The sequence below is a fragment of the Arvicanthis niloticus genome, chromosome 1 (assembly GCF_011762505.2).
Source record: "Arvicanthis niloticus isolate mArvNil1 chromosome 1, mArvNil1.pat.X, whole genome shotgun sequence".
NCBI classification, from domain to species: Eukaryota; Metazoa; Chordata; class Mammalia; order Rodentia; family Muridae; genus Arvicanthis; species Arvicanthis niloticus.
This window is the reverse complement of record NC_047658.1, coordinates 48107467-48123929: the sequence shown is the minus strand read 5'-3', so window position 1 is coordinate 48123929 and position 16463 is coordinate 48107467. Positions and strand designations below refer to the sequence as shown.

Here is a 16463-nt window from a genome sequence, read left to right as displayed (position 1 = left end):
GTTGATTAAGGTCCTCTTCATCCAAAAGGAACCTGAGCTTGCTATTCCCTCATCATTTATAATGCTTAGTAACTATGTAGTCCTGTGTCATCACAAGAAGTCTCAAAGCAATGATTCTTAATCAAACTATAAACCTTGTGAGACCTCGATGCTGTGAGTGAACAGATGTGCTAGGTAAGAGGAGATCTGATGGTTCTTTTACAATTTTCAAAGGTAAATCTGGTTCTACATATCTGAAAAGGCAAAGACAATTTTTATTTTGAGATTCTCATGAAGGGAGGTTTGAGCAAATCAAGAATGACTGTACTTGTCACTAAGCAAAGCATAGGCGCGAGGTACAAATGCTTGGGTACTGTTTGAAGAACAGCAAATACTGTAGAGCTGAGTTGTTGGAAAAGGCTGGTTTTTAAAGTAACATTTCAATTAAGTTTATCTTTATGTTTACTTTTAAATTTTGTTAGTTTATATTCATTGTACATGGTACTTGATTTCACAAGGACATTTTCATACAAATAAGTAAAACACACTGAGCGTGTTCCTCCATTCTTCCTTCTCCACCTCCTTCTCGTCCTGCCCACTAATGTTGGTCTCCTACATTTTCCTGTACAATTTTTACTTCTATTTTTATATTATGTACATGTGTGGTTTTTATGTATCCATTTAAAATCTAGGATCTACAAATAAGAAAAGTCAAAGGTTTGATTTTCATATAGATATGAAAGATGTTCAAATCTAAATTAGGTTACAGAGATAAGAATATTCGAATATAAGAGACAGAGGATGGGAGGAGATTGTTAAATGCTGATTTCTGGACATGGTATAGCTATGGCAATCATGAACTCACAGCAGCTGAGTTACCTGTACCAGACCGAGCCAGCTAACACTCTAGCACAGATGGGGTCAATAATTCCCATGCATGTCTCACCTCTTACTGAGGAACCATTGGTAGTTAACAGTTCCTGAGGAAGAGAGAAATATTCTTTTTATGCCACTGGTAGGTTTCCCATGCTCAATGAATAGCCTCATACACATGTATATATGGGCATGAGTACCTGGGCTAGATGAGTTGTCAGAAAAAGAAAAGAAGACAAGAAGTTTGGAGGAAAATATTCTGGAAAGAAGTGGGGTTGTTGGAACATTGTGGCTATGATCATGTTTCATCGTAGACATGTGTGCAATCCTCAAGAATAGAGAAAAATATCTTTTAAAAGGAATATTGTATCAAGTCTAGAAGCATGAGAGATTTACCATGTTTAGATTAAAAGTTAAGCCAGTTGTTATTTGATTAGAACCAGCTCTGCTATCTCCATCTTTAAAAACCTCCCTTAGAAAAACCTATATAGACTTGGAGATAGCAATCAAAATTTTCACATTGTGTGTGTGTGTGTGTGTGTGTGTGTGTGTGTGTGTCTGCTTGTGTGTCTGTGTGTGTCTATGTGTGTGTGTGTGTGCATGTGCGCGTCTGTGTGTGTGTCTGTGTCTCTGTATGTGTATGTGTGTGTAACTAAGAAAAATTTCTTTATTTTTTAAAGAATATTTGCAACATTGCACCCCAGGGAAAAGAATCAAAAGCTAAGAGATCTATATTAACTGGCATAGGTCAATGGGTATAACAGAATATGCAGCTGTTGGGATATCAGCTCTTTCCCCTACCTGGGAATAACAATGTCACCATGTTTTCAGCTGAGTCCCACTGAGCACAGTGGCCTGTGGATTGGGAGTGGGAGTGATTGCACCATTCCTGAGCACTTTCCTCCCAACATGAAGTAGTTGGATCCTAAATGTATGTGGCTGAGAGCCTTGTCATACACCTAGTATCTGGTCTACTAATATCTGGCCAAGTGAACCATTCAATATGTGAAAGAATTAAAATGAAAACAATTTTAAATTATCGAGGAAGTATGTATCACTCTCTTATCGTTGCTGGACTGTTCACTCTAGCACTGAAGTCTGGAAGCTATCAGTTCATGAAGAATACTGACCCAGAAATTCAGGTCAAACATAAAGATAATGACAGCGTCCAAAATCAACCTGAACTCAGACAGAAACCTGCATATACTCATTTTAGATAAAATGTAGCTCTTCCAGATCCCAGCAGGCAGAGCTCTAGTGGGTGATGTAGGGACAAGTCTTGAAAAAAAAGTCTTGTCTTTTACCAAGACAAGTCTTGGTAAAAGAAAAAACAAAAAGCAAAAACAAAACAAGACAAAAACAAAAAACAAAAAAGACAAGTCTTGGTAAAAGAAATACCAGGTGCAAAAACTTCACCACTGTTGGCGCAAATAAAGTATAATGTGGCATAAAACTCCATGAGAGCAACAAGGCAAGAAAGATGAGTGATTCAGTGCAAAACTTAAAATTTAAGTCTTATTAGTATAAGAGTTAGAATATACAGAGAAAGTCTTACAGCCAATAATAATTCATGAAAGAAATGTTTAATAAATCTGACTGTTCAAATGTAGCATATATCATCAAAAATAATGACCGTAAAGTCAGACTTAAATGAAATACAAAAAACCTTGTATTTATTTAAATTATTGTATATCATGTATTTAAAATATACAATATAACATAAAAGAATGAACTGAGTCTATAGCTCTAGATTGAAAAGTGTTCAGCTATATTGATATATTGAAAATGATGTATAAAGAGGATAGAAATTTAAATACATAATTGTAGAAATATATGTGCAAACATCTTAAAATATTAAGTAGTCACTTATACAATAGTTTTAGAGAATAGGATTTGTTATGGGAGTTTTTATTTCCTTCAATTTTAGTTATTTATTCATGAAATTTTTAAGAGTTCACTCGTGTTGCTTTTATATTTATACAAGAGAAGAAGTGGGTAGCTGGGAAAGAGATGCTATAGTCCAATGACTAGAGCACAGTAAAATGTGGAGTCAGAACCCAGCAGAGTTCAGATATACACTCTGCCACCTAATGGACCTCATGACCTTAGTCAAGAGGTCTGTTTCTCACCTGTTAAATGGGTCTCAGAGCAGTGACAACGCAAGACAGGAACGTGGAGGATGGTTAGACTATTTCTTAATACACCGTAAGTGCTCAGCAAATATAAGGGGCTCACAGTAAAAGAATAACACACTGCCTGAATTTTAATAGCCACCTTCCTCCAAATATTATCATCTTAGCCTCTTCTCTCCAAAGTTTTAGCTGGCATTTAGAACATTTTTATTTTCCTTCAAGACATATAGTATATAATTTTTATGATTCAATAATGAATATCAAGGATAAAATGAAATTTGCTTGTAAGTTGTATGTAACTATTATGAAGGGTAAAGAATATCTACATTGCCTTAGGAGCTGCTTGGATTTGGTGGTGTCTTTAAAGGGCTGCAATAAAGATGTTCCAGGGTAGGGAGTATAAGACGCTGGGCTTATGCAGTTTGAAGGGACCAGGAAATCAGAGATGTTTACACACATTGCTTGAGGTAGGGATAGGGAATGGTAAGAGAGAATTTATTACTGACCCTTTATTGACAATGCTGCTTTCCTCCAAGTCCCGTGGGAAGAGCTTCATCAAATAGCCTGACTCTGAAACATGACCTGCTTCTGATCTGAAACATTGGCCAGGGCTGTGGGATCTTTATGTCTTCCTGATTCTCCTGAGCCTCAAAAAACATTGTTATCAACTCCAACTCTGAAGCTTAGGATTTTCCTGCTGTTGAAACTCTCCGAGCACAGAAATGGCACTGGGCTTCCAGTAGACTTGACTTACAATCCATGTCTATCAGGATTTTTTTCAACATTCTGAGATCAATTCCCACACCAAAGAAAGACAACCCCACAAATCAGTAGAGGTGAAATACAAATTGGTCTAAAACCATTGGTTTCTAAATGTATTCATTCATATATTTCTTTTAAAAAACTGTAAGAATTTTGACCCTCAAAGTTAACCCAGTTCCAAGATGACCTAGAAATGCTAAAAATTATATCTAAAATTTATCAATATACCGTGCATATTTTATGACCATCATACACACATTCCCTGAACATCTGCTGTGTTAGCAGATAATGTTTTCAGCAATAGTGGGATTAAGATTAAACATGACAGAAGAAATTCTAATCCTGGTGAGAGAGAAGAGAGGACACCAAAGAAAATATCAGGAAATTTGTGGAGAGTGGGAAGGGAGTCATACAGTGACAGGGCAGCCAAAGATGCTCTCAGAAAAGCTTACTTAGGAAAAAATATATTTAAACTGAAAATATGTTTTAAAGTTCATTGGTAAATCTATCTAAGAAATGTGCTTGTACTAACAGTTCAAATCCATACATCCTTTCATTCTTTTATTAAGTCAACATTGACATTTAGTAACGCAAATGTTCCTCAGAACCCAATTTGGTAAGTTCTGGTTTGAATGTAGACCACAGGTAGGTCAGGATGAAGAACGTAGACACCATCTACACTATAGCACCCACCACATGCTGCTGGAAGCACATATCAGAGAACTAGGAAGTCCATGTGCTGTTTCTACCAATACCCAGAACAGCAGGACAGCAGCAGTCTCTGAAGATACTGTCTTATCTGTGCACTTCAGGGTCTGCAAGATTCTCCCAGGCCCACCCACACTTGAAGAGATGTGGTGTTGTCTGTTCCTTTGTAAGAAGGGCTGGCTGAGATTGAAGAGGTTATACACTCCCCATGGGTTCCACCTGGCAGTTACAGCAGCAAGTGGCCACTCACAGCTCCCTTTGTCACTATCTGCCAATCTCAGCTGCCACCTTTCTTCCTGGCCTACAACTGCAGGCCAGTATCGGCAAACTGCAAACCATGAGCCAAATCCAACCGCAATATCTGTTTTTACTGATACACAGGCACAGTCTACTATGGTCATCTACAGCATATAGTGACCAGACTTAGTAAGAATCACATTCCAAGTCTACGGAATGACTCCCAGCACTAGTCCGGGTGCTCTAGCACATTGATGTGAGAGCAAAGGAGATCTAACACTTGTACTGTCACCCCATATAGATAATGCCAGTCAAAGTTCTCATTGTTGTGACATTATGGCTGATGTAAATAACTCAAGGAAGGAAATATTTGCTTCTGCTTACAGTTCCAGGAGGTTCTGACTAGGGTTGTTTGGTCCCATACAATTAGGTAGAACATTGCAGTGGCAGAAATGTGTGACAGAAGAATTTTATGGCCTCATGATGGACACAAAGCAGAGAGCAAGGAACACACAAGGAACCAGACATAACTATCAGAAATCACTCTTGCTACCCAGTGACCTATTTCCTTCAATAAGGCTTTGCTTCCATAAATTTCCAGAACCTTCTAAAATAGGGCCACTAGCTGGAGATGGAGGACTGTGGGATATATTTTATACCCATCTTGTGACATCGTTTGAGGAGTCCAAATTTGGGCATCTCTTTTCTTCCTTTAATAACCGTGATTCTAGCTAAGTCACAACTAACACTCTTCTCAGATTTGCAAGGAAGAATATATATCGCCCCTCTCAGACAATCTACCCAACAAAATCTCCATTTTGGGGCATTTGTAAAGGCTTGCCTTTCCTTGAAAGATTTAGTACATGTGGCACTGGTGCCTCTGCTAAAATAACTTTCCCTTCATTCAAATTTCAGCAATGGCATGTTCTAGCCTTGAGATGGTGGGAAATTTGTTAACCAATCCAGTGTTCCAATTTAGGCTTTTGAATAGGATTGTTCCAAAGACTAAATGAGACAACACCCATGAAGAACTTTACACAGCTTCTAACTCATGAAAACTGTTAAATAGAAGTGAGTCGTTCTTTAGCTATTATTATGAAAGGATGAGAGGGCTCAGGATGAAGTTTAGTCAGTAAAGCACTTGCCATGTAAGTGTGAAACCTGAGTTCAGATTTTCATCACCCAGTTAAAAAGACATATATGCCAATCTGTCAGAGAGAGAGAGAGAGAGGGAGAGAGAGAGAGAGAGAGAGAGAGAGAGAGAGAGAGAGAGAGAGGAAAACAAAGATTCCTATAGAGTCCAAGAAAAAGTATCTCAAACCACTTTCAGCTAACAGATACAAATGAAAAATTTCCAGCAAAAGTAGATATTAGCCAAAACTTTCTCAAGGTAATTTAATGGTATCTATGTAGATAATAAATGGTTTTTTCCTCTAGAAATTCTTTCTGGGAATTAACTGCTGTTATTTATGAAAGCTAAACATATGGAAACCCGAAAGCGCTGCTTCAGTAATAAGTGTATATCCAACAGTCATGTATGCATATGTTCTGATAAGTATATATCCAACAGTCATGTATGCATGTGTTCACAGAACCTTTACTAGAACGTGGATAAAAGTATTATTTTAATCTGGGCCCAAATTGAGAAATTATCACAGCTTTCATCAACCATAATATGTAAAAAGAAATCATACCATAATCACACAATGGTATTCTATTGGACAAGAGAATCAGCATGTTCAACTATATACAAAACTTGGAGGGATCACAGAGTGTTAAGTAAAAATAACCAGACACAAGAGAAGATTTGCTATAGGGTCCTACTCATGTGAAAGGTAAAATCTTCAGAAGTGATCTGTGCTGGTAGGTATCAAGAGTAGAGGTGCGGTCAGCATGACAGTGTCCCCCTGGGTACTGGGAATTCACTGTTGCTTCATCTAGGTGTTCACTACATAAGTGTTATTCTTTGTATGTTTATAATAGTTTAGTTGGCTTGTTTGCGTTCAGCTTGGCTTTTATTTCAATTTTAGAGTTTGCTTTCTTTAAGATTGATTTTCTTTAGTTTTTTTCAAAGATTAAATTTTTATTAATTCTTTTCCATAGGCTCAGGTAAAGAGTTTTTAATAAGATACCAGTGTTCCAAGAGCAGCCATCTGTACCACAAAGGAAATTAAAACATTTCTGTATTGTTTAAAAGAAAAATTGTTAACTGACTGAAGAGACAACCTACAAAATGGGGGAAAATGGTCGTTATATGTGCAACTGAGGATTCATGGAGACAAAGACAAGAACTGAGGAAGCAGTTCATTATGATGCCCATTTTGGAGAGTAACAGTATTGGGTTCTCCACAGAAACTGTGATACAGGCAATATTAAGTGGACTCAGGGTTGGGGGAAGGTGGTAGATAGGATAGGGGAAGAATAGAGGGGAAAGAATGGGTAGTGCATTAGAACAAAATGTGTCATGTGCATGTATGAAATTCTCAATAAAAATAAAATAAATTTATTTGCTTAAACAAAACAAAATGAGCCTTAAGAATATTACATTCATGGGGTTAGGGATTTAGCTCAGTGGTAGAGTGCTTGCCTAGCAAGCACAAGGCCCTGGGTTCGGTACTCAGCTCTAAAAATAAAAAAAAAAATTTAATTACATTAAGTGAATAATAATAAATAAAGGAAAGTTTAATAGAGCAAAGGGAGATGCAGACCTGCCTAGAACTATTTCTTCAGGTTAAATCTAATCTGTGTTGACAGAATATCAGTAGTTAGTTCACATGAATTAGTAGCAGTAGCTTCATCCACTCACAAACACCGTTTAGGACTCAGCACTGGTAGGTCAGTTTAGAAGAAATGACAAGGCTCTGACAATTATTGCCAATTATTAATAATTAACAAACTATCTATTAAACCAGCCTCAAAATAGCAAACGTATGATTCTGCTTACACAAGATTCCTAAAGCAGTCAGTTTTATAAGAGAGAAATAGAATCATGGTTGTCAGGTTCCAGTGTGGAAGCAGAGGAAGCTGATGTAGGTGAAATGACTTGGAGACTGCATGATAAATAAATGAGACTGTACACACACTAATGAACTGAATACTTAAAACTGGTTTAAATGATACATTATGTGTTGCGTGTATTTTATTTCCATTTTTTTAGTCCGACAAAATTGAAGTAAAAATTTTTGGTGTTTTTGGAGACTCAGTTGTGTCATGTGATATTCTGGGAACTGTCTTATGAGAGGATGTTTTTGCTGAAGCAGACATGTGGGAGGATGTTTTGCTAAAAACAGACATGTGGTAGTTTTCTGTGGGCAGCCTAGGAAAAGGGCATGTGATGTTCTGCTAGAGTAGATGCTTGAAAGAGCACATGATGTTTAAAAAGGGTATAAATAAAGCCCAACAGATAGTGGACATTGACAGATGATATTGGTTCACCTTGCCATTGTTTATTGGTCATCATTGGGCTTTGCTGACACTGGTCTTCACTGACAACTCTGAGTGGTATTGGTACACCTTACCATACTTTGTTGTTCATCATTTGTTATGACTTCATAAACACACACACACACACACACACACCAGAAAAAACTTCTAATGATGTTCTGGTTCCTTCTTACAACTTCCTTGGTTTAGAGCCAATTAGCAAAGGCTTGCAGTTTCTTCTAGATTGGCCTGCCATTGCTGATTCGTAAACGGTGTTTGCAAGTGGATCAAGCTGCCACTTCTAATTCATGTGACCTAAAGTATTGATATCCTGACGACATAGATTAGATTTAATCCAAAGAAATATTTTAAAAACAGGTCCACATCCTTCTTTGCTCTATTAATCTTTCCTTTCCACTACCTCTGGTGGGTGGTGGTGGGGGAAAAAGTTTAAAATATTTAAAAACCCTAACTAAAAGTAGGTTTTTAAAAAAATCTAAGCCTACGCAAAATCTCTTTACATAATCCCCATCAGACCTCATTCGTAATCCTCCTGCCTTGGGCTCCAGAGTGCTAGGATTACAGGTTTATGCCAATGTGTCTTGTCTACAGTTAAAATTTTTAAATAAAAACACATGAACAGAAAACAAAAAGACAAGAGACAGGAGAGAAGAGAATAAAGAATGTGCTCAGGGTGAACTCTGAGCCACTCTTCCATTCCGTTCATTTCTTGGGTCCCTCTTTCATGCCCGGCATCACTGCTCCTGTCTCCCTTGTCTTATACCTGCTTTCCACTGATGAGGAGCCAGTCCGCAGATCTCTTGAAGAAACCTTGCAGCAAAAAAGGGCACAGATCCAATAAACCCTCTACTTCCTTCAGTCCAGGTCTGGCAGAAGGATATGAAGGTCACACCCAGGAGGATGCATTTCCATTCACCTATTTCTGAAATATGAAGAGGCTCCCAGTCTGTTTGATTCATTGCTGCCTGTCCAATGATTATATATACACTAAGAAGTAACCAACATTTCCTCTAGGGAGCCGTAACCCAGGGTTCAGACAGAAACTGTGTTTGGCTGTCTTAAGGCCCACTCCAGCTTTAGAAACTAGGTAAATTGTAGAGCAAGTGCTGCCAGTGTGTAGTCTCTGTTGTGGGCATGGGATTCTATGTTGGCCACTTGCCTCAGCCTCTCACCAATTTCCAATTATACCTCAAAGCCATGCTAGCCTCCGAGTTTTACCCTTTTCTGTGAGGAGGTGGATAATCGGGGACACGACAAAACCAGAACCAGGACTCTGAAGGTGGAAACATTAACTGTCCCTGGTTCTAAAGTGTGCATAGTACTTCTTGAGTCAGCTCTGTCTGGTTTAGTTTACTCATGCAGTCAGAGCAGCACTGATGCCAGAACAGTTGAATACTACCTATAAAATAAATACACCATGTATTTAGAACAATCTCCTCCCTCGATGTAAGCAAGCCTAGCCTTAGACTTAGTCTATCCCTTCCCTGTGAAGAGGGCTTAGAGTTGGGAAGAAGCTAAAAAGTAGGTGAGATTCAGAGATGAGTGAAAGTGAAGAAGAGCTCCAGGCTGTGGCTTATCAGAATAGAGATAGGAACAGAACTGGGGACACAAGTTGGTTTAAGAACAGAGGGTGATGATCATTTTTCTCTGTGATGTCATCACTGGCAAGCTACCCAAATCCAATAACTAACCTTGCGTTCATGCTAATGCAAGCCATTCAACCCCACCCCACCCCCCCTCTCTCTCTCTCACACACACATACACATTGTAACACATTGGACATCTCTGTCCTCCACACACAAACACATCCATCCATGAACACATCCATGTACATTCATAGCACATGGGCACACCCACATGAACACTTATATATACTACATAAACACATATTAAAAATAATAATTAAATTTAAAAAGAAAAGAAAGGAAGGTAAGGATATACAATTTGATAGCAACATGAAACAGTGTTGCATCAAATCAAGTATCACCCAAGTCAAACAGCTCTATAGATGTCGCCTTGGTTGTAGCCACATTCAGGAATTAATAGCAACTTCCTTGAGTGTATCAGGCCTAAAGCTTATATCCCAAGACCCTTCAGAATCGAAGCAAACTTCTGTTTCCATCTCTCTTTTCCCATATGCATTTTATTCAACTCAAATTGAATCATACCAAATCCCCTGTATATTTTTGCTAGGAATGGATGATCTCACGTCTTCTGCTCACTCTGGTCAGCCAAGGTGACATGGGGGCCACCTTCTAAGGCCTATTCAGGAGTTGCTTCCATTCCAAATTCCATGGAATTGTCTCAGGCTGTTCACTTTTACCATAGCTGTCATCCCATGTTGAATTTAATTTTCAAATATCGGTCTTCCTACTTTTCATCTGAAGCAGGTTTTCATGAAGACAGAAACTCCTTTTAATTATGATTGCCAACGATTGAACAAAGGCCACTGTGTTTATGACCTTTTTTCACACTTTTTTTTCTAATTTATGGGCAGCCTATTAGTAGTTAGTGTAACTCTCATTTTGAGGACGAAGAAATTTTGAACAAAGGAGCCGCAGGTTTTTGTCCAGAGACAGAGTTTTAAACAAAGGGCCATGTGCTCTTTCTCTCTCTCACACACACATACCACCTACCCAATGGTCTTCTGAATATCTTATATCACGAAAAGGTGATAGATAAACTAGAGGGCTAGACAGATGATGGGTAGCAGGTAGACAGTATTGAGACTATCTAACTGGCCCATCTCAAAAGCACTACCTTCCTTCATCAGAAGCTACCACCATGCTGAATTAAGATGTAGTATAACCCTCCCTCTGTTATGAGAAATTCACATTCCTCCAACCTTCCATTCCATCAGGCCAAAGTAATTCCCTCAAAGTGACAAATAAATAGATCTAACATCACTTAAGAAAGACTCAGACAAACTTTGTAGTGGCAAGATCTGTTTCACATCCTCCTTCATAGTGTTTACAAAATTTATGTTACTGAGTCTTGAGTAGCTTCAACAATTTCATTTGGGCAATGATGGTCTCACCTCAAAGGCAGACAGACACACCTCCTTCCCAGGTGGCAGAGTGATGTGAAGTGATGAAGGTTCCCATTTGGCCCAAAAGAACACTTGTCCACTTTCTCTGACCTCAAAAGACTTCAAGATAGTCTGTGAAATCGGCGGTGTCTTAGAGAAAAACACCAAGTGAAGGGTTTGTTCTACTTCCAAGGCACTGCATCTGAATGCCGCCACCATTCCCTTCAAGATCCAGGTGGACGGGCATTGTTATCCCTTAGGGACTCATGGAGGTGACATCCTGATGGTTTTTTACCTTCTCTTTCCATTGTGCATGACATTAGGGTGATTTTCTTTTCCTTTCTTTACTGGTGATCAAAATTAAGACACTTCATTCTACATCCATGTTTATGCCATAATTGAAGTAAACATCTCCAACAAACTCAGCTACCTCAAACAACCAAAGAGAGCAATCTTAGCAAGTTCTGGGGAGTTGATTCACAGTGTTCTCCTTCCAAGTAGGAAATGCTTGGCTAGATCTGTTCAAGCCTTTCTGATTCTGTCAAAGGAGAAAGCTCTGGTTTTGTCCAACCTGGTCCCACAGATAAAAGACATGAATAGTTCCTCATCCCCCATGGAGAGGTCTACAAGCGAAATTATCAAGCACATATGGAAGCAAAAATGACTAAATTCTATGAACAAGACAAATCAATCATTTTCCCCACACATTTCATCATTACAGCCCAGGCACTGAGTCACCTGTTATCTTGAAAATAATCCTTGGAGGATCAAGTTCAAAGCAAAAGATAAACTGGATGCCTCAGTTCAAGTTTCCTACTAGCAAAAGTCAATGTTTACTCAAGACAGGAAACCCCACATCCTGAGAGCTACTTTATTCACAGTCCAGAATAAATGATGTTCTTGGAACCTCATTTGAGAAAAGCAGTCAGCTATACACATTTTGGCAAAGCTGCAGACCTGGGATTCAGCCTGAACAGCTATACCATAAAATACTAAAGTATGAATGCAAATAGCAAGCATGTGCCCACATCGCAGCACAGAGTGTGCCAAAGCTGACCTAATCATTATACATTTTTCATGATTCAATAAGGTTCTTAACTGGCATTTCATGGGACACTGCTAGATGAGGTCTTGTGACATCAGGGCTGGCGCACAGTCCACATCCTGTGACCCTGGCAGCTCCCCATCTTCCCCATTAACTCAAACCACAGGAGGAGACAAGAGCAGCACAGAATGAGACACCTGCCTTTTTTTCTAAGTATATTGGAGTCCACCCAGGAAAGGGCAGGTTTATGAAGGGTGTAGAGAAGTGTTCTCAGCATCTCAGAATTGCATATTCCTCTAGGGAAATCATCAAAACCACAGTCGTTGGACAGCATGCATGCTTTACAAGTGCTTTCTAAAATATGATAAAAATATATGAGATGTTCTTTTAAGCCTCACACTAAGTGCTTAGAAACCATTTTTTATTGCTTTCCCTGAATATATCCATAGAGGGAGGGTCAGGGAGGTCAGGGGGCTTACATAAGGATAAAGAGCCAGTAAACACTAGAGCTGGGGCTGGACCACAGTCCTCTCTGCCTCTTTGAACTGAGTAGATAACTCCCTTTCACCCTGAGGATCCCCATCAGTCTATCTAATTTTCTATCTAAAACTCAAGCAGTCAAGTGGAAAAATATCCCAGTAGAAAATTGATTCTTGAACTCTGGACAGGAATCAGGCTGTGTTAAAACTAAAGGAAAGAAAAAAACAACAACTGTCCCATCCTCGTTTGCACAGAGAAAGATAACAGGCCAAAAGATTATATCTTGGTGGTCAGGTTTATGTTACGATTCCGAAGAGGTGATGTTCTTAAGGAAGTAGGCTTCTAGGATTGTGGGGGGCATAACGGGGACATCTGCCTTATTGACTGTGCTCTTTCTAGCCCTATCCCCCACCCCAGTAAGGTTCTGAGCCACTATTCAAAACTCAGAACCGAAGTTCACCTTCTGTTCATCTTCTCTAGAGGTTTGAAAAGCCACACAGAGCCATTTGTCTGTCACATTTATGGATAATGAAAAAGTGTTGGTTTGGATTGGCAGGATCTTGGAAATTCCTAATTAGAGTATTTCTGCTTAGCTCCTTTCAGAAACCTTTGGGAGTCTCTCATTCAATGGTTCTCAACCTGTGGGATGTAACTTCTTTGGGGGATCATAGATGAGACATCCTGCATATCAACTATTTATATTACTATTCATAACAGTAAAATTACAGTCATGAAGTAGCAATGAAATATTTTTATGGTTAGGGGCCACCACAACATAAGGACCCTGTATTAAAGTGTAACAGTATTAGGAAGGTTGAGGACAACTGTTCTAGATTAAGCTAAGAGGGAACAGGTATTGGAACAGGACACCAAATCCATCATTCACGATGATTCCTGGCTCTCTCTGGGTTCACCATTTAAAAGGATTTTATAGTTCCAACTTTACAACAGGTATAAACACAGGGGTCCTGGAAGCACTTAGGAGGGGTCAAACTAGCTCACATCAAGTACACAGCAACCAAACTAACCAGCACAAAACGCACCGGTGTTATTTTAATGTTCTAGTTAATTGGAAACTAAGTAGGGCCTAGTGAAAATAATTAAATCTTTCTTTGATAATTGAGAATCTTGCGGTGCCCTAGAGTGCTCATTCTAAATATCAATTATAAGTCCCCTCTGGTAGCAAGACAGAAGATTAAGCTGAACCTGCAGTGACTTCCAGCCACTACAGGACATTCATTTCCACTGAGCTCTTGATACCAATCCACCAGCATCTTTCTACCCCAAACAGCCAGAGCAAGAAAATTCTAATCAGCCAAGTCTTCACTTCTGTGAACAACAGTTAATCAAGAATTCTTCATGACGTTAGGAATTACGAGAAAATATTAACTTGTGGTATCTGACTACCAAAGCATCTAGCCATCTAAATGCTTTCAGATATACTTCACCAGCTTGTTTTGAGGTTCATTCCCACCTTCCACACCCCTGGCCCAGATATGGCCTTGTCTTGCACACATCACATACAATGAGACAAACAACCCTAAATAAACTGGATTTGAGGTCTTGAGAGATGACCCAGTCAGTAAAGGGCTTACTGTACAAGCATAAGCACCTGAGTGTTATTGCCAGAATCCACACACAAGAGCTAGGCATGGTAGCATGTGCTTATACTACCAACCCTGGAAGATGGAGATAGGCAGGTTGTTGGGATTTGCAGCCAGCCAGCCTTCCTGAATTAGCAAGCTCTGGGTTCAATGAGAGGCCCACCTCAAAGATCAAGGAGAAGAATGATAAATACCCAAGGTTGTCCTCTGACATCCACATCTACATGCACACATGGACACATGCACGTGCAAACGTACAGAGGAGGGACAGAAACATATTCATGCAAATTAATTTAAGTTCTTGAGTGTTGGCCCAGGTTCTCCTTTTCAATAGTCACGTGATACTGAAAAACTTACTCCATTCGCTGCTAGGACTTACTCTCCTCTGAATACCTGAAAGGTGGGTTTCCTTAACATTTTAGGAATGCCAATTCCCTTCAAGTTGCAGGAACAATAAGCAAACATTTCACAGCAGGAAGAAAGAAGCAAATACAGAAACGCTGACAAAACCTAGTCCCCCATTCTCCTGTCCTGGAAGATTGTTGTCTTGTGGCTTTTGTTTATAACATCCGGGTTCAAGCCTCCGGGGGAGGGGGGGAACCCCCTCAAACCTCTTTGAACACTAACATCCTCTGAATCCCACAAAACATAAGTATCTTTCCAAGCAGTCGCAACTTTGGCTGTGTATTAAGATCCAGACATTTCCAAACTTTCAATGAGGATTTCTCCCCCCCCCCCAAAAAAAAAGAGAACCCATGTCTTTGTTTGGGACTGGCATTCCAGACATCAGTATTTCCACTATTCTCTAAGTGACTCCACAGTGCAAACACTTTTGCAAAACACTGCCCCAGAAAAAGGCTTCTCAAAATTACTAGTGAATAGCATCGCCGGGGAGAAAGCCAATTCCGAGGCTCCAGCCCCTGATTGGTTCCAATGACTTCTGGCCACATCTAACCTGAGAATATACACAGTTAGCATCCTGGGCCAGTCTGATGCAGAATGCAATTTGGAAGCTTATTGAAGGAACCATTTAGCAAGAGAAGTTCTCTCCCTAGCTACCCATTCCTCCCACACAGTTCTCCAAACACCTATCAAGGTTTTTTTAGCCTCATTCAATAGCTTTACTATACGTCTTTCATTTGCCAGACAGTTCTCTCTCTCTCTCTCTCTCTCTCTCTCTCTCTCTCTCTCTCTCTTCCCTTTCCGATATCTAGCAAATCTGTATCTTTTAGCCAGAGCCTTTGATCCCAGCAGGTTCAATAATTTAAGCAGAACAATCATCAGCATTGTCGTGTTTAATATTTAAACACCATAGCATCCCTTAGGGCAGCTTCAAGGTGAGCGCTGGTGCCTATGCTACTGCTTGGTTAGCAAACCAGGCTACTGGCTGCCAGGGAGGACTGAGTGTTCATGCAGCATCACAGGCCAGCTGGGCAGAGGCAAAGCCCACTGGCTTGTGCATTTCCTACCTGAAGCGTGTGCAGCAGCACCTGCAGGCCACTGCCTTCTTGTTCAGCCATCTCTGCTCAGGTCCTGGGATACCACTGCCTGAGGCTGGATCCTGGCTAGAGAGATGATGCCTGCCAAGATGACCTCGCTGCCTGCCTTGCAGGAGACTGCTCTGCAGAGGCCTCAGCTCCACATGCTGCAGAGTGTGAAGTTACCACTGTGCAACCTTAGCCTTCAGCACAGGCGTGGATACCCCCTGACTCCCACTGTGGGGATTAGGTGAGCCCTGGCTCTGGGAAGGGCTGAACATTTGGATGTAGGGGTGGGGAGGGCACCCTCATGAGTCACACACCCACCTCCAGACCCATACAGGAGCCTAGAGGAAAAGCCACCCTGGATGGTTGACAAGCATTCCCAGCTGACCTGGTCAGACTCCCTGCATCGGTTCCCCCCCCCCCCCCCGCTGCCGCCTACCCCCACCCCTCCCCTCACACACACTTATTTTGGTCTGTTGCCGGCTCCTGGTTGTAACAGGAGACCCAAGAGTGCTTGCACAACTGTGGCTGTTCAGGGCACAGAAGCCCAGGGCTTCCTGAGGTCCCAGGCTTAGGGATAGAAGCTCCAGCAGAGAAGGAAAATAACTGCCCTGATCATTTTTTATGGAACAAGTCCTTTAAATAACCCTGTCATTTTCACTGTGACTGTAGAGAGGTAAGTTTTAT

The 16463-nt window shown here is 40.3% G+C and overlaps 1 protein-coding gene across 2 annotated transcripts in view; it reads right to left on the bottom strand.

Annotated features, from left to right (window-relative positions):
* Window positions 1–15927, bottom strand: part of Agbl1 (AGBL carboxypeptidase 1) — a 788584-nt gene extending 772657 nt beyond the window's left edge. For both annotated transcript variants that reach the window (XM_076936072.1, XM_076936077.1), the window contains exon 1: window positions 15762–15927. In XM_076936072.1, coding sequence (XP_076792187.1) covers window positions 15762–15812 — 51 coding nt within the window. In that variant the 5' untranslated portion in view covers window positions 15813–15927. The remainder of the gene's footprint in view (window positions 1–15761) is intronic.
* Between the last annotated feature and the right edge of the window lie 536 nt (window positions 15928–16463).